Raw genomic sequence first — 21426 nt, 5'->3', positions numbered from 1 at the left:
GCAAGAAGGACAAGTATGTTATTTTCAATTATTTTTTATTTTTATTTAGCTGTATTATTATCTGGTGTGTAATCCTCTATTAATTTCAATGTGTTCAGTTTGTTTGGGAGGCTTATGCAGTTGATCGCATTGAGGCAGGCATGATTCTGGCTGACATCCACCACCATTCGGTTATTTGGAGTGCAACGGTGCCGCTGATACCTTTTGAATGCATTGAATAGAATGCGTCTGATAGGTTGAGGAGGCAGTTTGGATTGAGTTAGGGCATCCCTCATCAAGAGCGGGACCTAGGTGTAGCACACAGCGAGGTACTAATTGGACCTAAAAATCAAGATTGATCTGATGTACACTCATTCTGGGTGATGCAATGGACAAATCGTTATAGTGACATTCTTGCTAAAAATTTCATAAAGTTCATACAATAACATCATAAAGACAATGCAACAAATGCATCAACAATTCTATTGGGTGGCTGGATCTGCACTTGCACCACCACATTGACGACATCTGCTACGGCTGTGGCCCTTGGCCCTGCATTGTTTACAGCGCCTTGGTGCACGCTAGGAGTGTTCGCGGTGTGGTTTAGTTCGGTTTTAAGGAAAAAAGTCATCCGATCTGAATACTTAATTTATGTGCAGTGCGGTTAGGATTGGATGAAATTTTTTTGGAAATCCGATCCGATCCGATCCGATTACAAGCGGTTTGGATCGGTTTGGATTTGCGGTTTTTTAAATAAAAAAAATTAAATACATATAACAAGTCTCAACATCAAATTTTAAATAATCAACAATGACATAACAAGTCTTAACAATATCTTTAAAAGCCAACGATAACATAACAATAGAAATAAAATTATAGGTTAGTTAAAATAAATAAATAATAATATTTTGAACATAAAATTTTTATTAAATAATAATAATACATGAATAATAGAAAAATGTATAACATATTGAACATGTTATAAGTATAATTGTAAATATAATAATAAAATAATAATAGTATAGCACATTGTGCAGTTTGGATTGGATTGGATCGGTTATGAAAAATAGATCTGAAATCCGATCCAATCCAGTGGTTTGCAAAAAATAGAATCCAATCAAATCCGAATTAGTGCAGTTTTAATCGGTTTTCGGTTTGGATCAGATTGGATGAGCGGTTTAATTTGGATTGGTTTAGATTTGAACACCCTAGTGCACACAATATCCGAGTGTCCATCTCATTCAAGAAGCGGGTCATCTTTGGCCGACCTTTGGCAACCTGTCTGAGAAACGGATTGCCTACGAATCGAGATCCACTATAAATAGGCCACGTTGTCAGATTTTCTAGTGGCCTAAACCTAGCTTAGTATACTCTTCAAACTTGGTCCATCTTGTATACGTCATGAACGTACACTTGGCAATCAAGTCGCTGATTTGCACAACAAGCAAATACATGTTGACAGGAAATGCGGTCAACTTGGAATTCGTCGCAGTCACATACTCTTCGACGTAGGTCTACTGCATACTCCATTTGGCATCTCACGTACCTCAAATACCTCATTCTGTATATCAAAGTAACTAATCTAGATGTTTCCCGATGCCCGCTGAGTCGCATGCAATTTAGAAGTCACATGCTCAGAGAACACATGTCCAGAATTAATACGAGCCTCAGCCTCGGCTTTTTTTCTTGTGAACAACTCATTAAGCCTGTAAAACGTTGCCTTAACAAGTGCAGTGACTGGGAGATTGCGTGCTCCTTTCAAGACTGAATTGATGCACTCCACTAGATTGGTGGTCATATGACCCCATCGGTATCCACCATCAAATTCCAAAGCATACTGTTCACGTGGGATCCAGTCTAGCCAGTTAGTGTAAGCCTCACCACGTTCGTGTAATCGCTGATAATGTATCTCGTACTCACGAACCATCCTCGAATATCATATAATACACAAAAGGCCTCGTTGTAAAATCATGCAGTATAACAGAATCTGAGACAATAACAAATTTTGTTGTATTCAAATTTACCCATGTTGACGATAAGCTTTTGTAAGTATGGAGCCTTGAACTTCCTCAAGAATTTCGACTCTATATGCCTGATACAAAACATGTGGAAAGCTCTAGGAGGAGACCAGGCTCTGTTACTCTGAGCAATAGCTAAGTTGATGGATTCATGTCGATTGGAGATAAGGCCCACACCGTTACATGTCACCACATGCTGTCACAAGTTACTGAGAAAAAAGTGCCACGCCTCAAATGTCTCTCCCTCTACTATCGCAAATGCAATATGCACGATATTGTTATTGCCATCCTGAGAAACTGCAACCAACATACAACCCGTATATTTTCTATACAAATGAGTTCCGTCTACCTACACTATTGGCTTGCAATATTTGAATGCTCTAATACAAGGGTAATAACTTCAGAAGACTCGATGTAAAACACAGATGTCAGGTACCAAGTCATCACCCTGGTACGCAGGCATTGTTTTAAAGTGAACGACCGCTGATGGCTCTTTGTGACACATGACCTCAAACCATATGGGCAAAGCTTCATACGGAGCTTCCCAACCGCCAAAAATTGACTCCACTGCCTTCTGCTTTGCTAAGCATGCTTTGTGATATCTTACGGTGTAGTTAAACTTCGACTGTACTTTCCCAATGACTCATTTCACCTTTATAGATGGGTAAACTTCTACCAAGGGTCAACTTCTGCAATTGTGTTGGAACCCAATTTCGAATGGTCATGAGAAATGGTTGCTCTAGTACACATGTGACTACCATTGTACCTCCTTATTTTTCAGCAGTACTACTTGCATATTTTACTAACCCTGAGTAGCCAATCATAACCAACGCCGTATTGTGTACATTTAGCATAGAATGTTGTTGGTTCTGACTCGTACACCCGATAATCTATGCCTCGATGGATTGTATAATCTTTCATCACCTTAGACACTGCCTCGCTAGAACTGAATTCCATTCCCACGATGAATAACAGGAAGTTCTGCTACATTCACACCACAAAATATGTATTTTGATTAATAATTATAAATTACACATATAAATATAAATAAGTAATAAAATAAATATAAATACAAATAATTAATAATATAAATATAAATATAAATATAAAATCTATCAACATGTGTAGTTTTCAAAATATAAACATAAATAAGTAATAATAAATTATTAACCACAATATATAATAAATTATAAAATATACATAAAAACAATCAATCAATCAAATGCTACTTACTAAATAAAAAAACTTTACATGATCAATTGATATTCTACAAATTACATGTTGGTCATGCTACCTAATCAATCTGCAATATTTATCTATCATACATTGATTAAAATTACATATCTGCATTCATATACTAAGAAAATTTTAGTGCATGCATGGCCTCCAAATTCAGCGAGCGCATGAAAGTAGGCTCCACAAATGGATGCTGATTTACTAGTACATTTCCACCTCCGCCACATCTGCCTGCATGGTTCCATCAGCCTGATCTTCGTCTCCACCTTGATCAATGGCCTCATAGTTACTTTCGAACTCCTCCTCGCTATCACTATTATAATCTTCCAACTCAATATTTCGGTCTACTTCAGATTGTTCGAACTCAATATGCAACTCGATGAACGATATCTGTGAGCGAGTTTCCATGTACACTGAAAATATATCTTGCATGCTCGCTTCATCGGTTACATATTTGGTTTGAAACTGAATGAACCCACCAAATGCAAATATAGAGTACCTGTGCAAAATGCATGACACTCTCCCAGATATTTGAGAATCCATTTTCTCACAAATTACACCTTTTAGTTCTTCAAACGGCAATGTGAATGGAATAACGATATCTAATGAATTTTCACACACAAATTTTACTCCTTCAACTGTTTGTAACAAAATTTGACCATGATAAGAAAAACTTTTAACATCACTCTATCATCCATTATGATATATTCACATTAAACACTCTCAATCTTGGTAAAGCTCTTATAGAAACAATGAAGAAGAAGTTGTTGTCGAAACAATGAAGAAGAAGAAAGAACCAAAAAAATTTCAGAAGAGAGAATTGAAAGACGAAGAAGAAATGGAGACTTCAGCTAATGTTGGGTATATATAAAACCAAAAATCGGACAGTCCAACCGCATTTCAACCGAGTTAAATTTTATAAAGAACTAAAATCAAACCGTCCGATTTTAGTCATATACGAATTCAAAATTATAACATGCATGAAATTGGACCGTCTAATTTTAGTAACATACGAATTAAAAATTTTAGCATGCATGAAATCGGACCGTCCGATTACCATATTTAAAATTTTTTTCACACACAAATTAGCCCGTCCAATTTGTGTTCTTTCTGCCGCAAAAAAATCGGACGGTCCGATTTCTTCTCCCTAACTTCAGAATTTTAACGCAGTCACAGCATTATATTAACCTCTCAAACCTCCATAATGAGCCTTTTAAATATTAAAAATAATGAGCCTTTTAAATATCGATGTAATGACGTACTTGTAATTGGCATTTTAAAATATATCAAATAAACAGAAAGTATAATCTGTTTTAAGTTGTCATTTTGAGTTGAAGTTAGATTTGTATTGTGGTCGACAGTATAATGGAGAAAAGAATCCAACTGCCAGAATCCCGGTGCTAATAATATTTTGGGAGTGGCACTGAGTTTTGGAGAGCAATGGGGAAGATGATTCACGCGATTTACAATCGACAATAGAAATTTCTTCCTCGTCCATCGTAGCTTGGATCCACTGCAGCAAAATGAAACAAATCCAACTTCATTCTAAGCAATAAGAAAAGATGAAAATTGTTATACTTATTTGTTCTTTCAAATCATGTCATGAAAAAAATGCTCCGTAAACCAAAAAGCCAACTACCAAAATTATCTAACACATGATATTTTATACATGTTACTGTATATATATTTTTTTTAAATAAAGCAATAGTCAATCACCAGAATAATTGAACGTTTTGTAAGAGAATAATAAATTTTTTTTTATAGCTGCAAACTCAATTTCTTTTTTATGAATACCAAATAATTAGAAAATCACTAATTTTAATTGGTCACAATTTTTTTTATATATTCATATAACATTATTTCAATTTCATAATTAGAATTTTGTTTAAAATGTATTATAAATGGATAGATTGCTAGCAGCTTTTCGAGAGTGAGTCAAGTAGTGAGTTATGGGTCATACAATCATTTCTTTTCAAAAGTTTTTGGTAATTTCCACTTTCATGTTTCAATAAGGGATGGAATAAACTACAAGATCCCACATCAAGGGTTTTCTGTCCCATACAAAACAGGAGGCAAGTGGTTGTAATTTACCGCAAATGATGTGTGAATTGGACGTTACTATTCCATTCAAAAGACCAAGTACTATCATCATTTGTGTATTAAATTGGACCACTCACGGTCTAACAAGAACAAACCAGAAAAACAGGTACATTAAATTTCATCTTCCACCGCAGCTGAGGTGGTTTTAGCATAGTGACAAATCTTGGCACTTCTTAAAGTGCTGCACTCAGATTTAAAACTTGATTGAGATAAAATAGTGGGTGAAAATCTTTAAATGTTGCATGCATAAATATACAGTATGTGTGAGTTTGTGATCTGTCTAATCTGTCTGATAAAAAAAATCTTATTTTTCACCATATTTTCAATAAAAAAGCAATTAAAATAAAGATCAAAAGTTGTGATTCTCTTGAAAGGAAACTAAATTTCCATCTCAACCACTTTTCCACCAGAACACGGGCATAATGAGTTTTTTTTTTTTTTTTTCAATTACAAATCGTTACAACCTTCTATTTTTCTAGTCTTTATTTTCTTTGCACTTGTTATTGTGATATGTGGACAGTGGACCTATACATCAGAGGCAATAGCTACTGCAGTAGAATGATAATAGGATCCAGCACAGTGGGGAAAAGGGTGAAATAAAAGAGTGAAAGTATAGAATCAATAATCTAACATCTATTCATCTATGACATTTCATGCGAAAGAAGATAAAGGGAATCAAATCAAAGATAATGGTATCACATCTATGTCTACCAAGGGTCAAAGTTTTCAAGATGAATAATTCTCACCTCCATTCTTTCCTCTGCACTGTCTGCAGCCAAAAGCATTTTTTTCCATCCCTTATGAAATGCAAAGCCCATTTCTTGTAACAGACAGTAGTAGAAACCTGAAAAAGTGAAGATTGTCCTAAACTCATTTGTACAATGCAGCCGCTTGTAAGTTGGTAACACTGAAAAAATATTTAAAACTACGTATTATGCGTAGAATATTCTTGATTTAGACTTTAGAGTAATGATAGGCATAGGGAGTTTTAATTTATCTTTTTAATTATTTTTTTATTAAAAAATGAAAAAAATTATTTAAAAATACTTTCTGAAAAATATTTACATAGAAAAACAAAACACAGTTTTTGTCTTATTTAATAACGTCTCATATTCTACATATACAAATATTCAAAAACATGTTTATTCGAAAAAAAAGGAAATACAAAAGTAAATAAAATATTTTTTAATTCTAAGGCAAAATTTAAGCAATTTTTTGTCCGCAGAAAAGCTAAAAACAGAAACAAAGTATATATATATAGAGAGAGATAGAGAGAGAGAAAACTTGCTAGGCATAGTCATAAGTAACACATGTTGTACGGTCCGTACACTCTTTAGAGCATAAAGCACAAAAGCACTGAATTTAAGATTACTGAAGTGTTAAATAGTGAGTTGAAACCAATCCAAATAAGAATAAGAATAATAGTACAAAATTAGAATCCACATTTGCATGCTTGGAGAAAAAAGAGCTGCTTTGCCTATAAATCTATAATTGACAGACACCAAACATTCTACATAGAAAGTGTCTTAGTTCATCTCCCATGATCCATAATACATGGTTATTCCAACCACAAACCAAAATAACATTGTTATATCAACTTCCATATTCATCCGTCACATTATCCAACCACTAACCAAAACCTGTCACCGACTTTTAGTTTAGCGCTTAGAAAATTTTCAACAGTTCCAACTACGTCAAGTCTCAAAGTGCTAACACAAAATCTATCCCCCCATATATAGTTTGGGAAAATTATTTTCAGTTATTCCATAAATATCGATGTTTCAATAATTTTAGTCGTCTTAATGATATATATATATCAACGACTAGAACCTATTGAAACACTGCTATTCTTGAAATACCTGAAATTCTTTCGATAGACAAAATCAACAAAGAACTGGGTTCACACTTAACCCAAAAAACTTATCCCATCCTTCGTTTATATCTTATCTTAGCTTCTCTTTTGTGGGGTCTTCTTTAAGAGCTTTGTATGGTCAGTGATCAAACGCCACACCCCCATTCAAGAATTACAAAGCATATGATAGTCAACTTTATCAGCATTAAAGAGCATAAAAGTCACAATCATGTAACCTTTTTCTAAGTAATTGATATGTAACCTTGAGTAATTTCTACTCATAATTATCTATCTAGGAGCAAAAACCCACAAAATAATAAGATAGTGCTCTGTGTTTGACTACATCTATTTGTGTGTGTGATATGGACATGCATGTTGGTACAGTTTCGTATTCAGGGTGTAATACTTTACAAGAAGTAAGCAAGCATGATCAGCAACCATCACTAACTGACAAACTTCAATAATAATAATAATGGTAAAAATTAAACTATATCTCAAATATCTTTTTATTTATAAAAGTACATATCACTAACATCTCCTAAGCGTTACAGCAAAAATCAATACATTTATCTTTTAAAATTTATGACATTTATGTCACTGATTTTTCCAAATTAAGATGTCTATGTAATATCACCTAAACACTAACTAGAAAAGAGAAATATTACATGCACTATGAGCATCTTTCGTAACTGATAAAAAAAAATGCCTTTTATATTATAAAAAATAGTGTATATTAAAAGTATACATAAAAATTAGTACAAAGGTCGTTTCTTAACAGAAAATCAATAAGTTACCTAGTAATAGTAATAATATAATATCGAATATTGATATATCTGATGAAGGATCGTATTAACTTAAGCTACATATGCATCACGCCAGAGCATTGGCACTTCCCATGCCACTATTATATAATATAAATCTTTTCGTGCTCCAACTTCCAAGTACTCACTACTGTACTTTCTCTATTCTTTCTTCTTGCTATCTCTCTCTCTTTCTCTCTCTGAGGTAGCACAAGCCAATAACTATGAAGGCAAAGTTTCTGAGAGAGTACCTTAACAAGTGTAAGAAACTGGTGGTGAGAGGAGCTACCAATCCTTCTTGTTCTTCCTATGAATACTTCTGTGAATGGTTTTTGTGGCCTTCCATGCACAAAAGATGCTCCATTCCAAGTGATGTTCCAAAGGGACACTTGGTTGTGTATGTAGGAGAGAATCGCAAGAGATATGTGATCAAGGTTACACTCCTCAACCATCCACTCTTCAAGGCCTTGCTTGATCAAGCTCAGGAAGAATACGATTTCGTCGCGGATTCAAAACTATGTATTCCTTGTGATGACCACTTCTTCCTAAGTGTCCTTCAATGTGCGAGCTCGCCAAAGAAGGAAACGGTGTTTGCTCGGCTCTGAGAAACCATCATGCTGTTTGATCAATTGTTACTTCTAACGAGTATGCTCATATGTTAGCCATGACTGATATCTTGTAAGTATGATTATTGAGGCTAAAGTGTCATGTAGCTGATAGATGTAAATCAAATTGAGGAACTGAGATGATCCTATTCTATTTCTCTATCATTTTGATTATTTCAACTCAGAGTTTGTTAGTTAAGCAAAGAAAAAGCAGTTTTCAAACTTGAGCGCTGTGAACCCAAGAGATCAATGCACTAATATGATTAAATATGACATAATCTAAAAGTGGTTAGCACTCAAGTTTTAAAATAACTTTTAATGCATAAGAATATTGAGTTATTGACCAATAAATGCACACAGATGTAAATAAACAGGTCGGTGTTGAGGTTGAGAGAGGGTTGTACAACAACAACAACAATAATAATAAATTAAAAAAAATCAGTATATAAACTAAGTTGATTTAAAGGTGAAAAATAAGAAGTTTAACTGTTAAAATAAGAACCACACCAAATTTAATAGTGATTAGTGAAAAACTAAGTATCAACATAGTGTAAAATAATAGGAGTTAAAAAAATATTTCTCTAAAAACTATAGTACAAAAGTCCAGACAGGATCTTCAGGTAAAGGATTATTCACTTGCATCTTGGGAAGAAGCATAGACAAGTGCATCAAACATTCAAAATATTCCTAGCATCAGAACAAGCTGCCACAAAAGATGAATTTTTTCAGAGTGCAAAATACCAATATAAACAAAACTCAAAAGTTCAATTGTCATTGGTCAATAAAAATGTAGGCCATAATTCCCTTTTTCTTTTCTTTTCCTTTTTCTGCAGCCAACAGCATACCTAGAAAGTTCTTTGAAACCACACAACACCCTAATTCAAAAACTCAGCATAAGTATGAGTAATCTAACTTAACAGAGTCTAAGTTCAACGAGTAAGGATTGAAAAATTGAAATGCAGGGGCACCAACAGATAAAACATGCATAAACTGATATTTAAGGAAGGTAAGGCAATGCAGGGAGGGCCATGGTTAGTGCTTAGAGACAATCACACACAGTCATACACGACGGCAGAAAAGAAGGACCACTCAGCATATGTTGCATTCAACCTTAGGCTGCAAACTGTCAGATATGTAGAATTCATTGTACCTGCTTACTGCAAGTTAGCTAACAATACCAAATGTGTTCCTTTGCCTCTTGCTTTTTAAGCTGATTAATAATTGAGTTATGTTATGTGCACTCATTTTATGTGAGATACTGTGCCAACTCATTTATCATCCATCGTCGGATTTGATTTCAATGAATATGATATTTCATCCAATGGGAGATGATTGAAGAGCTGATATGGTGTCCCATGTAAGATAAGTACAAAACATTGTGCTTAATAATTGGACGCTTCTCCCTTCACCCACCATGCTCCTTTGGTCAGTCATTCATGAAGTGACCACTGGTTAGAAAGAACAGACTACAACTCAGGAAACCAAGACAACCATTAAATTTTCAAGTGAAGCACAAACATGTTCAAAATCCTCAAGAAGCTCCCTGTGATTTTTGGTTGGTATGAGGGACTGTCATAAGGCATGAGCAACGAGAGAACAGGGGAACCCTATACAGAATTCTAGGTTTACAAGATTGTCCACGTCCTTGACAGGTTACCCAATGAACCTAGCAAATTCCCAATTTCCAATGGCTTGATTACATGTAAGACTTATCAGAAAACCAAGATAAACTAGCCTATCAAATCATATTCAAAATGGACCATGAAATGAAATCCCAAGGATGCATCTTATGCATATTTTCCTAAAAAATATTGCATGAAAATAAGTCAACTTCCTATTAATGGGATTTCCATGAGCAATAACAAAATGAGAACATTAAAACTGAATTTTAGTTTTGCAACATTGCCCATGACACACACCATACTATCTTGGGGGAGTGGATAACTGATACACCCCCTATATGATTTTGTATTTCACTGATCTCAGGCTACTAACCGTCCATTATACTCTCTTTAGAGAGCTGGTATCATTATACAGATACATAGTAGATTCATTAAAGGAAAATGCTATAGAGCCAGAAGCTTTACCAAAATTTGTTGTCAAAATGAAGTGACATACTTTATTGACTATGGATAAATAAGTCATACAACTTCAATTCATGCAACAATCATCATGATTTCAATAAAAATTTCATGTACTTTTTTTCTGCCTGTAATATTGAATAGCTTTTCATTGAATTGCCATAGGATTAGTACGTTGTTCATATCTTAAGTCTTTTTAAGTTGATCCCTTTTCAGCTAACAACATTGAAGCATGAAAAACCTGCAATCTTAAAATGACCTTCAAATCAACATAAGCATATCAGCCACCAAAAAGCAAACATCAAGTAGTAAGACCAGTGACCACTGACCACTGAATATCAGTTTTGCAGAACTCCGAATATCAGTTTTGCAGAACTAAAAGGCAGCTCTATAAAAATTCACTTCACAATTGGGAGGACCCTTTGACATATTCTAATTTCGGAATTAGCTTTATTTTGTTCATTCAATGCAGAAAAGTCACGTAAAATGAGTTTAAGACAGAAAATTCTGCAAGGTAGCTTACAGATAATGCAACACAAGCACAAGTTAACTAAGGATTGAAGGCTGAACAAACTTTGCAAAGGCTTTCTGAAAGGAGGAAAACAATGCATAATTTTGAAACAATTTTCCCTGTTCCTGCAGATGAATCTATATGTTCTTGTTCTTATAGATGATATACAACTCAATGCATAAAATTCACGAAAATATGTAACATTAACATCAAATAAAAAAAACAAGCTACATAGCTACATTGGTCATCATAACAAAACTCCATGTTGCATGGAGAAAAAACATTACCATTCGTCCATTCCCCATTTCTCAAACATTGTAATCTGTGACTATCATCATCACCAACACATAATGTGTGAACTAATTGAATGATTTCATGAATAATATACAGATGAAGAATCCTCATTCAGAATATACACAAGAAGTATATTGGCCTTCAGGCAAGGCACATTGCACACACTCTTGGTGACAAAACTACAGATCAGCAGTATTGGTAGACAGACTGCTGAAGTTGGACATAAACCAGTGAAAGATTGCTGCTAATTGTTCATTAGTTCATTACACTTAGAGAACAAAACCCTGCATGACAAGCTGTCATCTAATCACCGTCAAGTATCATCTATGACCATCAATTATTCCCTCCAATTCTCGGTGCCCAAATCTCCTACCCTGTAGACTCGCATCCCTGCATCTAGCCGCAAAGTAAAACACAAGCCAAGCAACCATGAAGTAAACCTCCATAGTCGACTGAAACATCTTGGCAAAAGACCTCCCACAATACCGGCCTAAAATCCACCTCATCAACGACCCACAAAGTATAGCTTCCAGGCACTTAATCTGTATAGCCTGGTTCAACATTGTAGTTATCAAATAACATCCTTCCTTAACAATCTCCCTCCCACTCCTCCTAGTATCCGCTATGGCAACCCATGCATCAACAGAGAATATAAAAGCCACAAAGGTATCAACCAAAAACCAAGTGAACAAGAACCCAGAAATCTCCTTCTCAAAGCCTCTAACCCACGGCGACATAACCGAAAATGGCATCAATTTCAACCTAACAAACAGCTTGAAGAACGAGTACTGGTCCTCAATCTCCCCAAAATACCACAAACCCAGAAGCTGAGTCAATGCATCCCTCACAGCCCACCGCATAAGGATGAAACCAGAGAGCCTCTTGAGTCCCAATCTGGAACCATCCCAGATCAAACCAGTGACAGAACAAAATCTTCCTACAAGATCATTAACAACAGCAACAAACACAACACCTAGTACCCACGAATACGTAACAAGGAAAACCAAAATTACCCATCCATAAGCGGCAGAGAGAAAGCTCACAAGGAAAAACAGTGCGGCCGCGTCACGGCGACCAACTTCCAACCCTTTTACAAAGAATTGAAGGTCGACACTTTTCTCGATTTCTTGCCCTCCATTCCCTAAATCACCCTTCTCGCTCTTCTTCTTCTTCTTCTCATCTTTATCTCCTCTTTCTTCTTCCTCCTCGTAGCTACCGCGCTCTTTATCATCGCTGGCGAAAGTTAACCCGTCGGCTTTGAACGTGATTCCAGAGCGAACTACCTCCGAAACCCTAATTCCATCGTCAATGACGAGATCCGAGAACCCTGATTCGAGACTGAAGGGTCCGAAGAAGACATGACTGCCGTTGATGGCGGATTTAGGAGCAGAGCCGAAGAGCGTGCGGCCGTCGTCGTCGTCGCCGGAGAAGAAGTCATCATCTAGGGTTCCGACTCTTGTGAGGTGGAGAAAGGGACGGCGGCGGCGGTGGAGGTGGTGGCGGTGACGGTGGATGGAGGAAGAAGCGTCATGGCGCAGGCGCCCGCCGTGGTGGTTGGGGCCGTTTCCGGCGAGGTCGAGGCGTGAGAGTAAAGCCTTGAGGGAAGGATCGCGGTCGATAAAGGAGGTCACATGAGAGGTTCCGTTCTCCACAACGGTGCGAAACGAAAGTATGAGAAGCGAAAGCAAAAGGAACGTTACGAGGTTCGAAGAGAACGACGAAGTTGCTTCTCTGAGAACTTGTGCAGTGGAACGCAGGTTCTGCAACCGTGGGTGCTCGCTCATCGCGATTCCAACGATTTTTCGCGTTTCGCGTCTCGCGTTTCTTCCCTTTCTTCTTCGGATTCGTCTTTCGCGTTTGGGTGTTCTTTTTCTTTTTTGGGGTCTCTGTGTTTCTGGTTCCTTCTCTTTGTTTTTTTTTTTTTTTTTATTGCTGGTTTACTTTTTTTGGTTACGGGGTTTGAGAAAGGGGAGGGAGGATGGTGGCTATGGCCTATGGTGTTCTCTGTGTGAGCTGCTTTCTTGTTTTTCTGGGGAAGGTGGTTGGTTTCTCACGCGCTTTGAAGAGGCGGTGGGATGGACGCTCTTTTGGAGAGACAAATGAGATTGGTGTGAGTCGTGGTTATGGAGAGAAGTAATGTTAAATGACTAATAAATATATTATTATTTTTAGTTAATATTTAATTAATAATAATTAATATTTATATTTATATATTTTATATATAAAAAATATATAATTTATATTTATAAATTAATGTAATTATATTTATATTTTCTAAAATTTATATCTTAAATTAATAAAATAATAATTTAATATTTATATTAATTAGATAAGGACAAAAATACTAAAAATCGTTGTCTAACAATTTTTTCATGGAGATCGGAGGATGGAGGATGAGACTTGAGAGAGCGGGGCTTTGCTTGGAGAATTTTGTTTTCTTTTTTTCTTTTGGCCAAAAAAATAGTTTAACGATGAAGCATCATATTAAAAATATTGTTAACAAATATGATATAGGACGTCGTAATAAAACTTTTGAATAAAAAATATAATAATCTAGACAACAACAAAAACATAATAATTTTTTTAAAGAATTGATATTGTTACTTTAATTTTAATAATGGCATATATTTTTTATAAATTATACAAATATATAATGTAAAAGAATTACGTGTTAAATGATATTATAAAAAAATAAAAGTAGCATTTTTTTGAAGTATATATATATCGAATACAAATTTTATTTTAATATAGTATAAATAGTTATACACGAATTAAAGAATAAAATTTAAAAATTAAGTTTTTTATTATGTAACAATATACAATAAATATAATTAAATATTTATATAAAACTATTTTATACTATTTATAAAAATTAAATTCATCATATATATTTGAATAACTACTTTTTTTTTTAATTTTTACTTTTTATCTTTTAACAAATATTTGGTCACACTTTTGTCAAATCTTTGTATTAACTCACTTTAAAAAAAAATGGTGACAACTGACAAACTTCGTTTGTTCTCAAGCGGAAAGAGTGCACTGCGTCCGTTGCTGGCCAAAAGGTAATTAATTTCATCATTTATGACGAGTAATAAAACAATAAAACTATATTGGATGTAGTAAGAGTTTTATTTTCGTTTTAGATATTTTGTTTAGAAAATACTTGATCTTCAAACTGAAAATTCAGTTTTGCATATATTACTCTTTGATACGTAACCTATATTTCGGCCCAACAAACAACATCTGTCATAAGTCAGAACAAATCACAAAAGATCGGTTATGAAACAAAACTAGTCAACATATGCGTTATCCTAAAAAAGCAGTACTCATCACTTAACCTATAATCTCATATAAACGAGGATTTAACCTCGGCAAAAACAGGTTCTACAAGCTTTTATTTTGAATGTTCTTTAATATATTCTTTTAAAGACTTCTTTTTATTTGAGTGTTAAAATATTTTTTGCAATTCCGTCTATGTTACACTTGCAGTACATAGCCGGTCCCAAACCCAGATAAAGGAGGAGGGTTGTGTTAGGTCTTCGGCAACTAACATAAAAATATAGCCGAACCCCCATGACATGAATCAAAGATATTATTGCGCTAAACCTAGGTCTTTGCCCGGAAGCAACGCGCCGTATGGCTCGAGTACAGTGTCAAAGCAAGAGCCGCTGCATCGATGCCCGGATGTAGTGTTAAATGAGAAAGGGTTCTCGCGTTTTCGTGAACGGACGAGGGTAAATAAGCTAGTTCACAAAGTAAAAGGTAAAGGTCGAAGCAACAGAAGGTTGAGATTTGGGACATGGAACATAGGCACTCTAACAGGAAAGTCCATGGAGGTGGTGGACACCATGACAAGGAGGAAAATTAACATTATGTGCCTACAAGAAACGAAATGGGTTGGTGCAAAGGCTAGGGAGTTGGATACTTCTGGTTTCAAACTTTGGTATACAGGAAAGGTGAAGAATAGAAATAGGGTTGGAATAATTGTGGATAAGCAGTGGAAGAAGGACGTAGTTGATGTCAAGAGGGTGGGAGATCGGATCATCTCTATCAAACTTGTGGTAGAGGGAGGTGCTTTCCATTAGCGCCTATGCACCGTAAGTAAGTTCGGACGAACAACACAAGATAAGGTTTTGGGAGGATCTAGAGAGTTTGGTTCAAGGCATACCTTTGGGAGATAAGATTTTCTTAGGAGGAGACTTAAATGGCCATGTTGGGAGAGAAGTGATTGGATATGGGAGTATTCACGGAGGCCATGGTTTCGGGGTGATCAATGCCGAGGGTAAAACTATTTTGGACTTTTCCTCAACATTTGATCTTCTCATTGCAAATACATGTTTTAAAAAGAGAGACAAACATCTTATAACCTATAAGAGTGGCATGACAATCTCTCAAATCAACTTCTTCTTGTTGAGGAGAGTCGACCGAAAATTTTGCATTAACTGTAAAATTATCCCAGGAGAGAGTTTGACAACACAACATAGGGTGTTCGTCATGGATTTTCGCGTTGAGCAAAAGTTGAGGAAAATACATCATACGAAGAACCCAAGGATGAGGTGGTGGCGGATGAAAGGTGAGGAACAAAGAAGCTTCCTAAAATGGGTAGTAGAAGAGGCAAAGTGGGATGGGAATGGAAGCGCGGAAGAGATGTGGAGGGAGATGGCAGAAGTTATTAGAAAAAAAGCAAAAGAAAGTTTTGGTGAATCTAAAGGAATAGGACCAAGAGACAAGGAGTCTTGGTGGTGGAATGCGAGTATACAAGAAAAGATAAAGATAAAAAGGGAATGCTTTAAAGAGTGATCTTTATGCCGCAATGCAGATAACTGGGAAAAATATAAGGCAGCTAAGAAAGAGACAAAAGTGGCTGTAAGTGAAGTAAGAACAAGAGCATATGAGGGTCTCTATCAGTCTTTGGGTACGAAAGAAGGAGAAAAAGGTATATATAGAATCGCAAAGAGCGGGAAAAGAAGAACGAAAGATTTGGACCAGGTTAAGTGCATAAAGGATAAGGATGGAGAGGTGTTGGCTCAAGAGGAGAAGATTAATGAAAGGTGGAAGAGCTACTTCTACGAGTTATTTAATAAGGGACAGAAGACTCTTCCGAGCCTTGGTCGATTATGCACAAGGGAAGAAGATCAAAACTTTGACTACTATCGAAAGATTCAAGAATTTGAGGTAAAAGAGGCTCTAAAGCAGATGAAAAATGGCAGGGCAGTAGGACCTGATAATATTCCGATTGAGGTTTGGAAGGGTCTTGGAGAAAAAGGCATCAACTGATTAACCAAGCTTTTTAATGAGATTTTAAGGTCAAAGAAGATGCCTGATGAGTGGAGAAAGAGCACCTTGGTACCTATCTATAAGAATAAGGGGGATATACAAAGTTGCGGAAACTATAGAGGGATTAAGCTTATGAGTCATACTATGAAGTTATGGGAAAGGGTGATAGAACGGAGGTTGAGAAAAGAGACACAAGTAACAGAGAACCAATTTGGATTTATGCCAGGCAGATCTACCACTGAAGCGATATACCTATTAAGAAGGATGATGGAGAGGTATCGTAGTAATAAAAGGGATCTACATATGGTGTTTATTAATTTGGAAAAAGCGTATGATAGGGTACAAAGGAAGGTCTTATGGAAGGTTTTAGAAAAGAGGAGAGTAAGGATCGCATATATTCGGGCAATTAAAGACATGTATGATGGGGCCACAACTAGTGTGAAGACTCAAGGTGGTGTGACAGAGGAATTCCCTATTGGTATAGGATTGCACCAGGGATCATCCTTAAGTCCATACCTTTTCACATTAGTCTTGGAAGTACTCACATAGCACATTCAAGAGCCTGTGCCATGGTGCATGCTTTTTGCCGATGATATCGTTCTTATGGGAGAGTCAAGGGAAGACCTAAATAAGAAGTTGGAGTTATGGAGAGAAGCTTTAGAAGTGTATGGTCTGCGCATAAGCCATAGCAAGACGGAATATATGGAATGTAAATTCAGTCTGAGAAGGGAAAACCCTAATATAGAGGTGAAGATTGGAGAAAACATCCTACGAAAAGTTAAAAGTTTTAAGTATCTTGGGTGCATCATACAGGATAATGAAGAGATTGAACAGGATGTAAATCATAGGATCCAAGTAGGTTGGTCAAAATGGTGGAGTGCATCTGGTTTTATATGCGACAAAAAAGTGCCTCTAAAACTTAAAGGTAAATTCTATCGCACCGCTATAAGACCGGCTATGTTGTATGGTACGGAGTGTTGGGCGGCTAAAGGGGAGCACGAACATAAGCTGAGTGTGGCAGAGATGAAGATGTTGAGATGGATGAGTGGTCATACGCGATTTGATAAAATAAGGAATGAAGATATAAGGGAGAGAGTTGGAGTAGCACCCATTGTGGAAAAGATGGTTGAATCGCGTCTCAGGTGATTTGGACATGTGAGAAGAAGACCGATAGAACAACCAGTCAGGAGGGTGGATGAGATGGAAGATGGACAAAGGGCAAAAGACAGAGGAAGACCTAAGAAGACCATCCATGAGGTGGTCAAACGAGATCTACATGTAAACAGTCTCTCTATAGACATGATACATGACAGAGCACAATAGCGTCATTTGATTCATGTAGCCGACCCCACTTAGTGGGACAAGGCTTTGTTGTTGTTTTGTTAAAATATTTTTTGCAAATATTCTCACCACAGTGTTCAAACCAGACCAATGTATGGCTCTCTTTGCAAGCTGCACATTTCTCAGAGAAACCGCTATAACTCATTCTCAGACGACGGACGAATCAACTCCATTATCCCTAACAATTTCATCATTAACAATTTTTGTGTTGGAATGTCCTTAGGTTACAAAGAGATAAAATAGTCTTTTGAAATTTAAGATAAATAAATATCTCTTATAAATTTAGGAATCTATTTGTTCTTATAAAGATTGGCTGCTATATAGCTCGTTTGCTGGTGAATAACTAGGAATTTTCTGTTGAGATAAGTTATACTTCGACAGCAAGAGAACAAGGGGGTTGGTACCTATAAAAAGCATTCTAATGCCCAAGTTAGTGAGTGAATAATATGCTTTGTATTGTTGTCTCCGAAATCAATGTCTTACCTCCTTTTTATATTCAGGATTAGAGAATAATGGTTATGTCTCCGAGTAATTTTACTTTAAGCGGAGAGTAATGGCATATTCGATCGTTTTGATATTTGCTTTGATGTTTGTTATTGATAACCGATCTATAACATTCATAGCTGAGTTATAATGTATAACCGATTTATAACGATCATATCATAATCCCCAAGATTGGCCTGGTGATATTTTGATAAAATAGGTTGAACTTTTATTGATGAGTTATAACTCGACATTTTGATCTATAGGTATGGAACTCTCAATTCAAAATATGTTATCAAAATAAATATAAAAGATAAAATAATTAAATAGAGAAGTTTATGTTTTCGAAAAAGGGAAAAGGAAAAGTCTTGTCATTAAATGATAAGGAAACTATTATTCCAGTTTCCAATACGATTTAGTGTCGTGATTTTGAGAGAAATAATGGTTGTGATTGATTACATGGAACTGAACTAGTTTCATTAAATTTTGACATATTTTTTAGAATCTTGAAAGGTTTCATAAATGGAAGTTCAGTTTGGTTAAAACGTTTTGGGAAGAGAATGAAACATGAGCAAAAGAGCTCAGTTTCTTTCTCTTTTAGTTTGATTTTTGTAACACCCTACCATACAGAGTCTTATGCTTAAGTCATAATTCAGAGATGGCAAGGTATTACGACCTCTAAAAAAAATTTAGTACGTATAGTAGTATGAATGATTGATTATAACTAGGAGCCTTTGTAGAAAAAAAGGGTAAACAAAAAAAATCGCAACTTGAAAGCGCAACACTCCGATCGATAATGTAACGAACAAGGATAACCAACGCGTGATTATATATATTCAAAGGAGTGTCAAAAACAGGAATATCAAGACTCAAATCCGGCTGCAAAGATAACCGGTCCGAGCATAGCAATATATACATATGATAAAAATAAGGAAAACCCCAAAGGAAACCCAAAGGGACACAAATACATAAAACCTATTCTCCAAAATCTCCCATAAGAGGAGTCATCACAGTTGTATTATTTAATGGAGATAAAAGTATCTAAGCAAAACATATAAACCAAAACATAGCCCCGAGAACAAAGGATCTTCGCAATTATAGAAGTCTCCATCATGCCTCAGTGGGAAACCTCACGTCCTGCATCTGAAAACCACAAAATCCGCATGGGTGAGAACCAGAGGTCCCCAGCATGGTAACAGCTTCCACATATATAATACATAATAATGGAGGAAAGCCGAAGGCAATCCTAGAACTTCCTCCAGATAATATCAAAGCTTATAAACAGGCTAAACCATAAAGGGCATCTGACTAAAGATTCTTCAGTCTAACTAATACTTCCCTTTCCAATTCCTTCAAACCTCCCAACCACCAGCAGGAGTATAATGTAGCAAACACAGTTATATCAAGCAAGAAATATACAATTAGGAACAAGTAAGGCATTTAGACAATTAGCAAGTAATATGCAGTCAAATAGGCAATCTCAAACAATTCATATAGTATGCATATGATGAATGCCTGTCCCTAGTGGCTGATGATATCATCTGTCGGTTATAGAGCCAACCCGACAAGTCCTGGCAGTTAACCATTGGACTGTCCCTCTGTCGTGTCTCCCCAACTTGAGTCATGCTCATTATAACTTGATCATAATATTGATCCATATCCATCACCCTCACTGGTGAATATTTATCCATCACTATCACTGGTGAATATTTATCCATCACCATCACTGGTGAATATTTTTGGGGATGAGCTCGTTCGGGAATTTCACAGTGCTCGGCCACCCTGACGACATAGGGTTAACAGAGCTTCGAGTCTCAACCTGGAGCACGTGGTGGCTAGCCACTGCTTTCTCCCAGAGAAACTCTCATCTCCGATAATGGAAGTGCAACATTCACAATTCATTCAACAGCATATATATGCATTTATACATAGCCATAATCATGGCTCCGTCGTAACACGGCAATAATCCAGCCATCCGGCTCACGGTTAAATCCATAACCAGCCGTTTCATTAACAATTACAGCCTTTCGGCCTATGGCATAACAAGCACTTCCACCACCATCCTCCGCATCTCACATAATCATGCTTGATCCTCATTGATCATCCATTTTTCCCGTGCTTCACTTGCAAGTTGCCACATTCACTAGCTCCTTATCTAATAGATAGGTATATCATAATGATTTAAGACATAAGTGGTGAGATCGGAGGCTTAGAAGTATGAAATTTGGCTTTTAAAACTCAAAAATCAACTTTGGGATGAAAACAGGTCCACGCGTACGCGCACTCCACGCGCACGCGCGAATGGCCACAAAAACTCGTTGGCGCGTAGGCGCCCTTCACGCGGACGTGCACATTCAAAAATAGTCAACGGCGCGCACGCGTCAACCTCGCGTACGCGCGGGTACTCTTGTGCCCCAGGCACAAAACTGGCACAACAATGGCACAACTCTCTGGAAAACAGCTGGGCATTGGGTGCAACCCATCGGCGCGCCCGCGCACATCATGTGCACGCGTGGATGGCGCTTTCTGGAAGAACTACGCGTACACGCCAAGTGCGCCTACGCGCAGGGGGTCGTTCTGCTAAAAATTTTCTAAGTTAAAAGCTGCAGAATTCACAAATTTAAACCCCAATCTTCCAACGGACATAACTTCCTCATTTCAAATCATTTTTCACCCGTTCTTCGAACGACATGGACATCTCGGATCCAATTTCATTTCTATATAGATTTGGCACAAAACAGAGATCCGTAGTCCAAGTTATGTCCCGTCAAAGTATGCCAAAAAACCATATTTTTCATAAAAACCACAAAGTGCCATTTTCAAACAGGCCATTTTCCAACTCTTTTCAA

General features: G+C 36.5%; 1 protein-coding gene and 1 long non-coding RNA gene across 2 annotated transcripts; both read right to left on the bottom strand.

Moving 5' to 3' along the window:
* Positions 1-4478: 4478 nt before the first annotated feature.
* Positions 4479-10327, bottom strand: LOC140173441 (uncharacterized). Its single transcript, XR_011862278.1, has 3 exons — positions 8237-10327; positions 6080-6177; positions 4479-4746 (listed from the first exon to the last, which is right to left on the bottom strand). It is a non-coding gene; the product is annotated as an uncharacterized lncRNA (long non-coding RNA).
* A 1039-nt stretch (positions 10328-11366) lies between these two features.
* Positions 11367-13603, bottom strand: LOC112696534 (uncharacterized). The gene has a single exon (XM_025749339.3). The coding sequence runs from the start codon at positions 13258-13260 to the stop codon at positions 11797-11799; it is 1464 nt and encodes a 487-aa protein (XP_025605124.1). The 5' UTR covers positions 13261-13603; the 3' UTR covers positions 11367-11796.
* Positions 13604-21426: the final 7823 nt, after the last annotated feature.

Source organism: Arachis hypogaea, chromosome 6 (assembly GCF_003086295.3).
Source record: "Arachis hypogaea cultivar Tifrunner chromosome 6, arahy.Tifrunner.gnm2.J5K5, whole genome shotgun sequence".
Classification (NCBI taxonomy): Eukaryota; Viridiplantae; Streptophyta; class Magnoliopsida; order Fabales; family Fabaceae; genus Arachis; species Arachis hypogaea.
The sequence above is the reverse complement of the archived record's forward strand: the minus strand, read 5'-3'. Positions and strand labels throughout refer to the sequence as shown.

What these genes read in the sequence shown, in the direction of transcription:
- LOC112696534 (XM_025749339.3), bottom strand. Translation starts at nt 13,260, where the DNA reads ATGAGCGAGCACCCACGGTTGCAGAACCTGCGTTCCACTGCACAAGTT.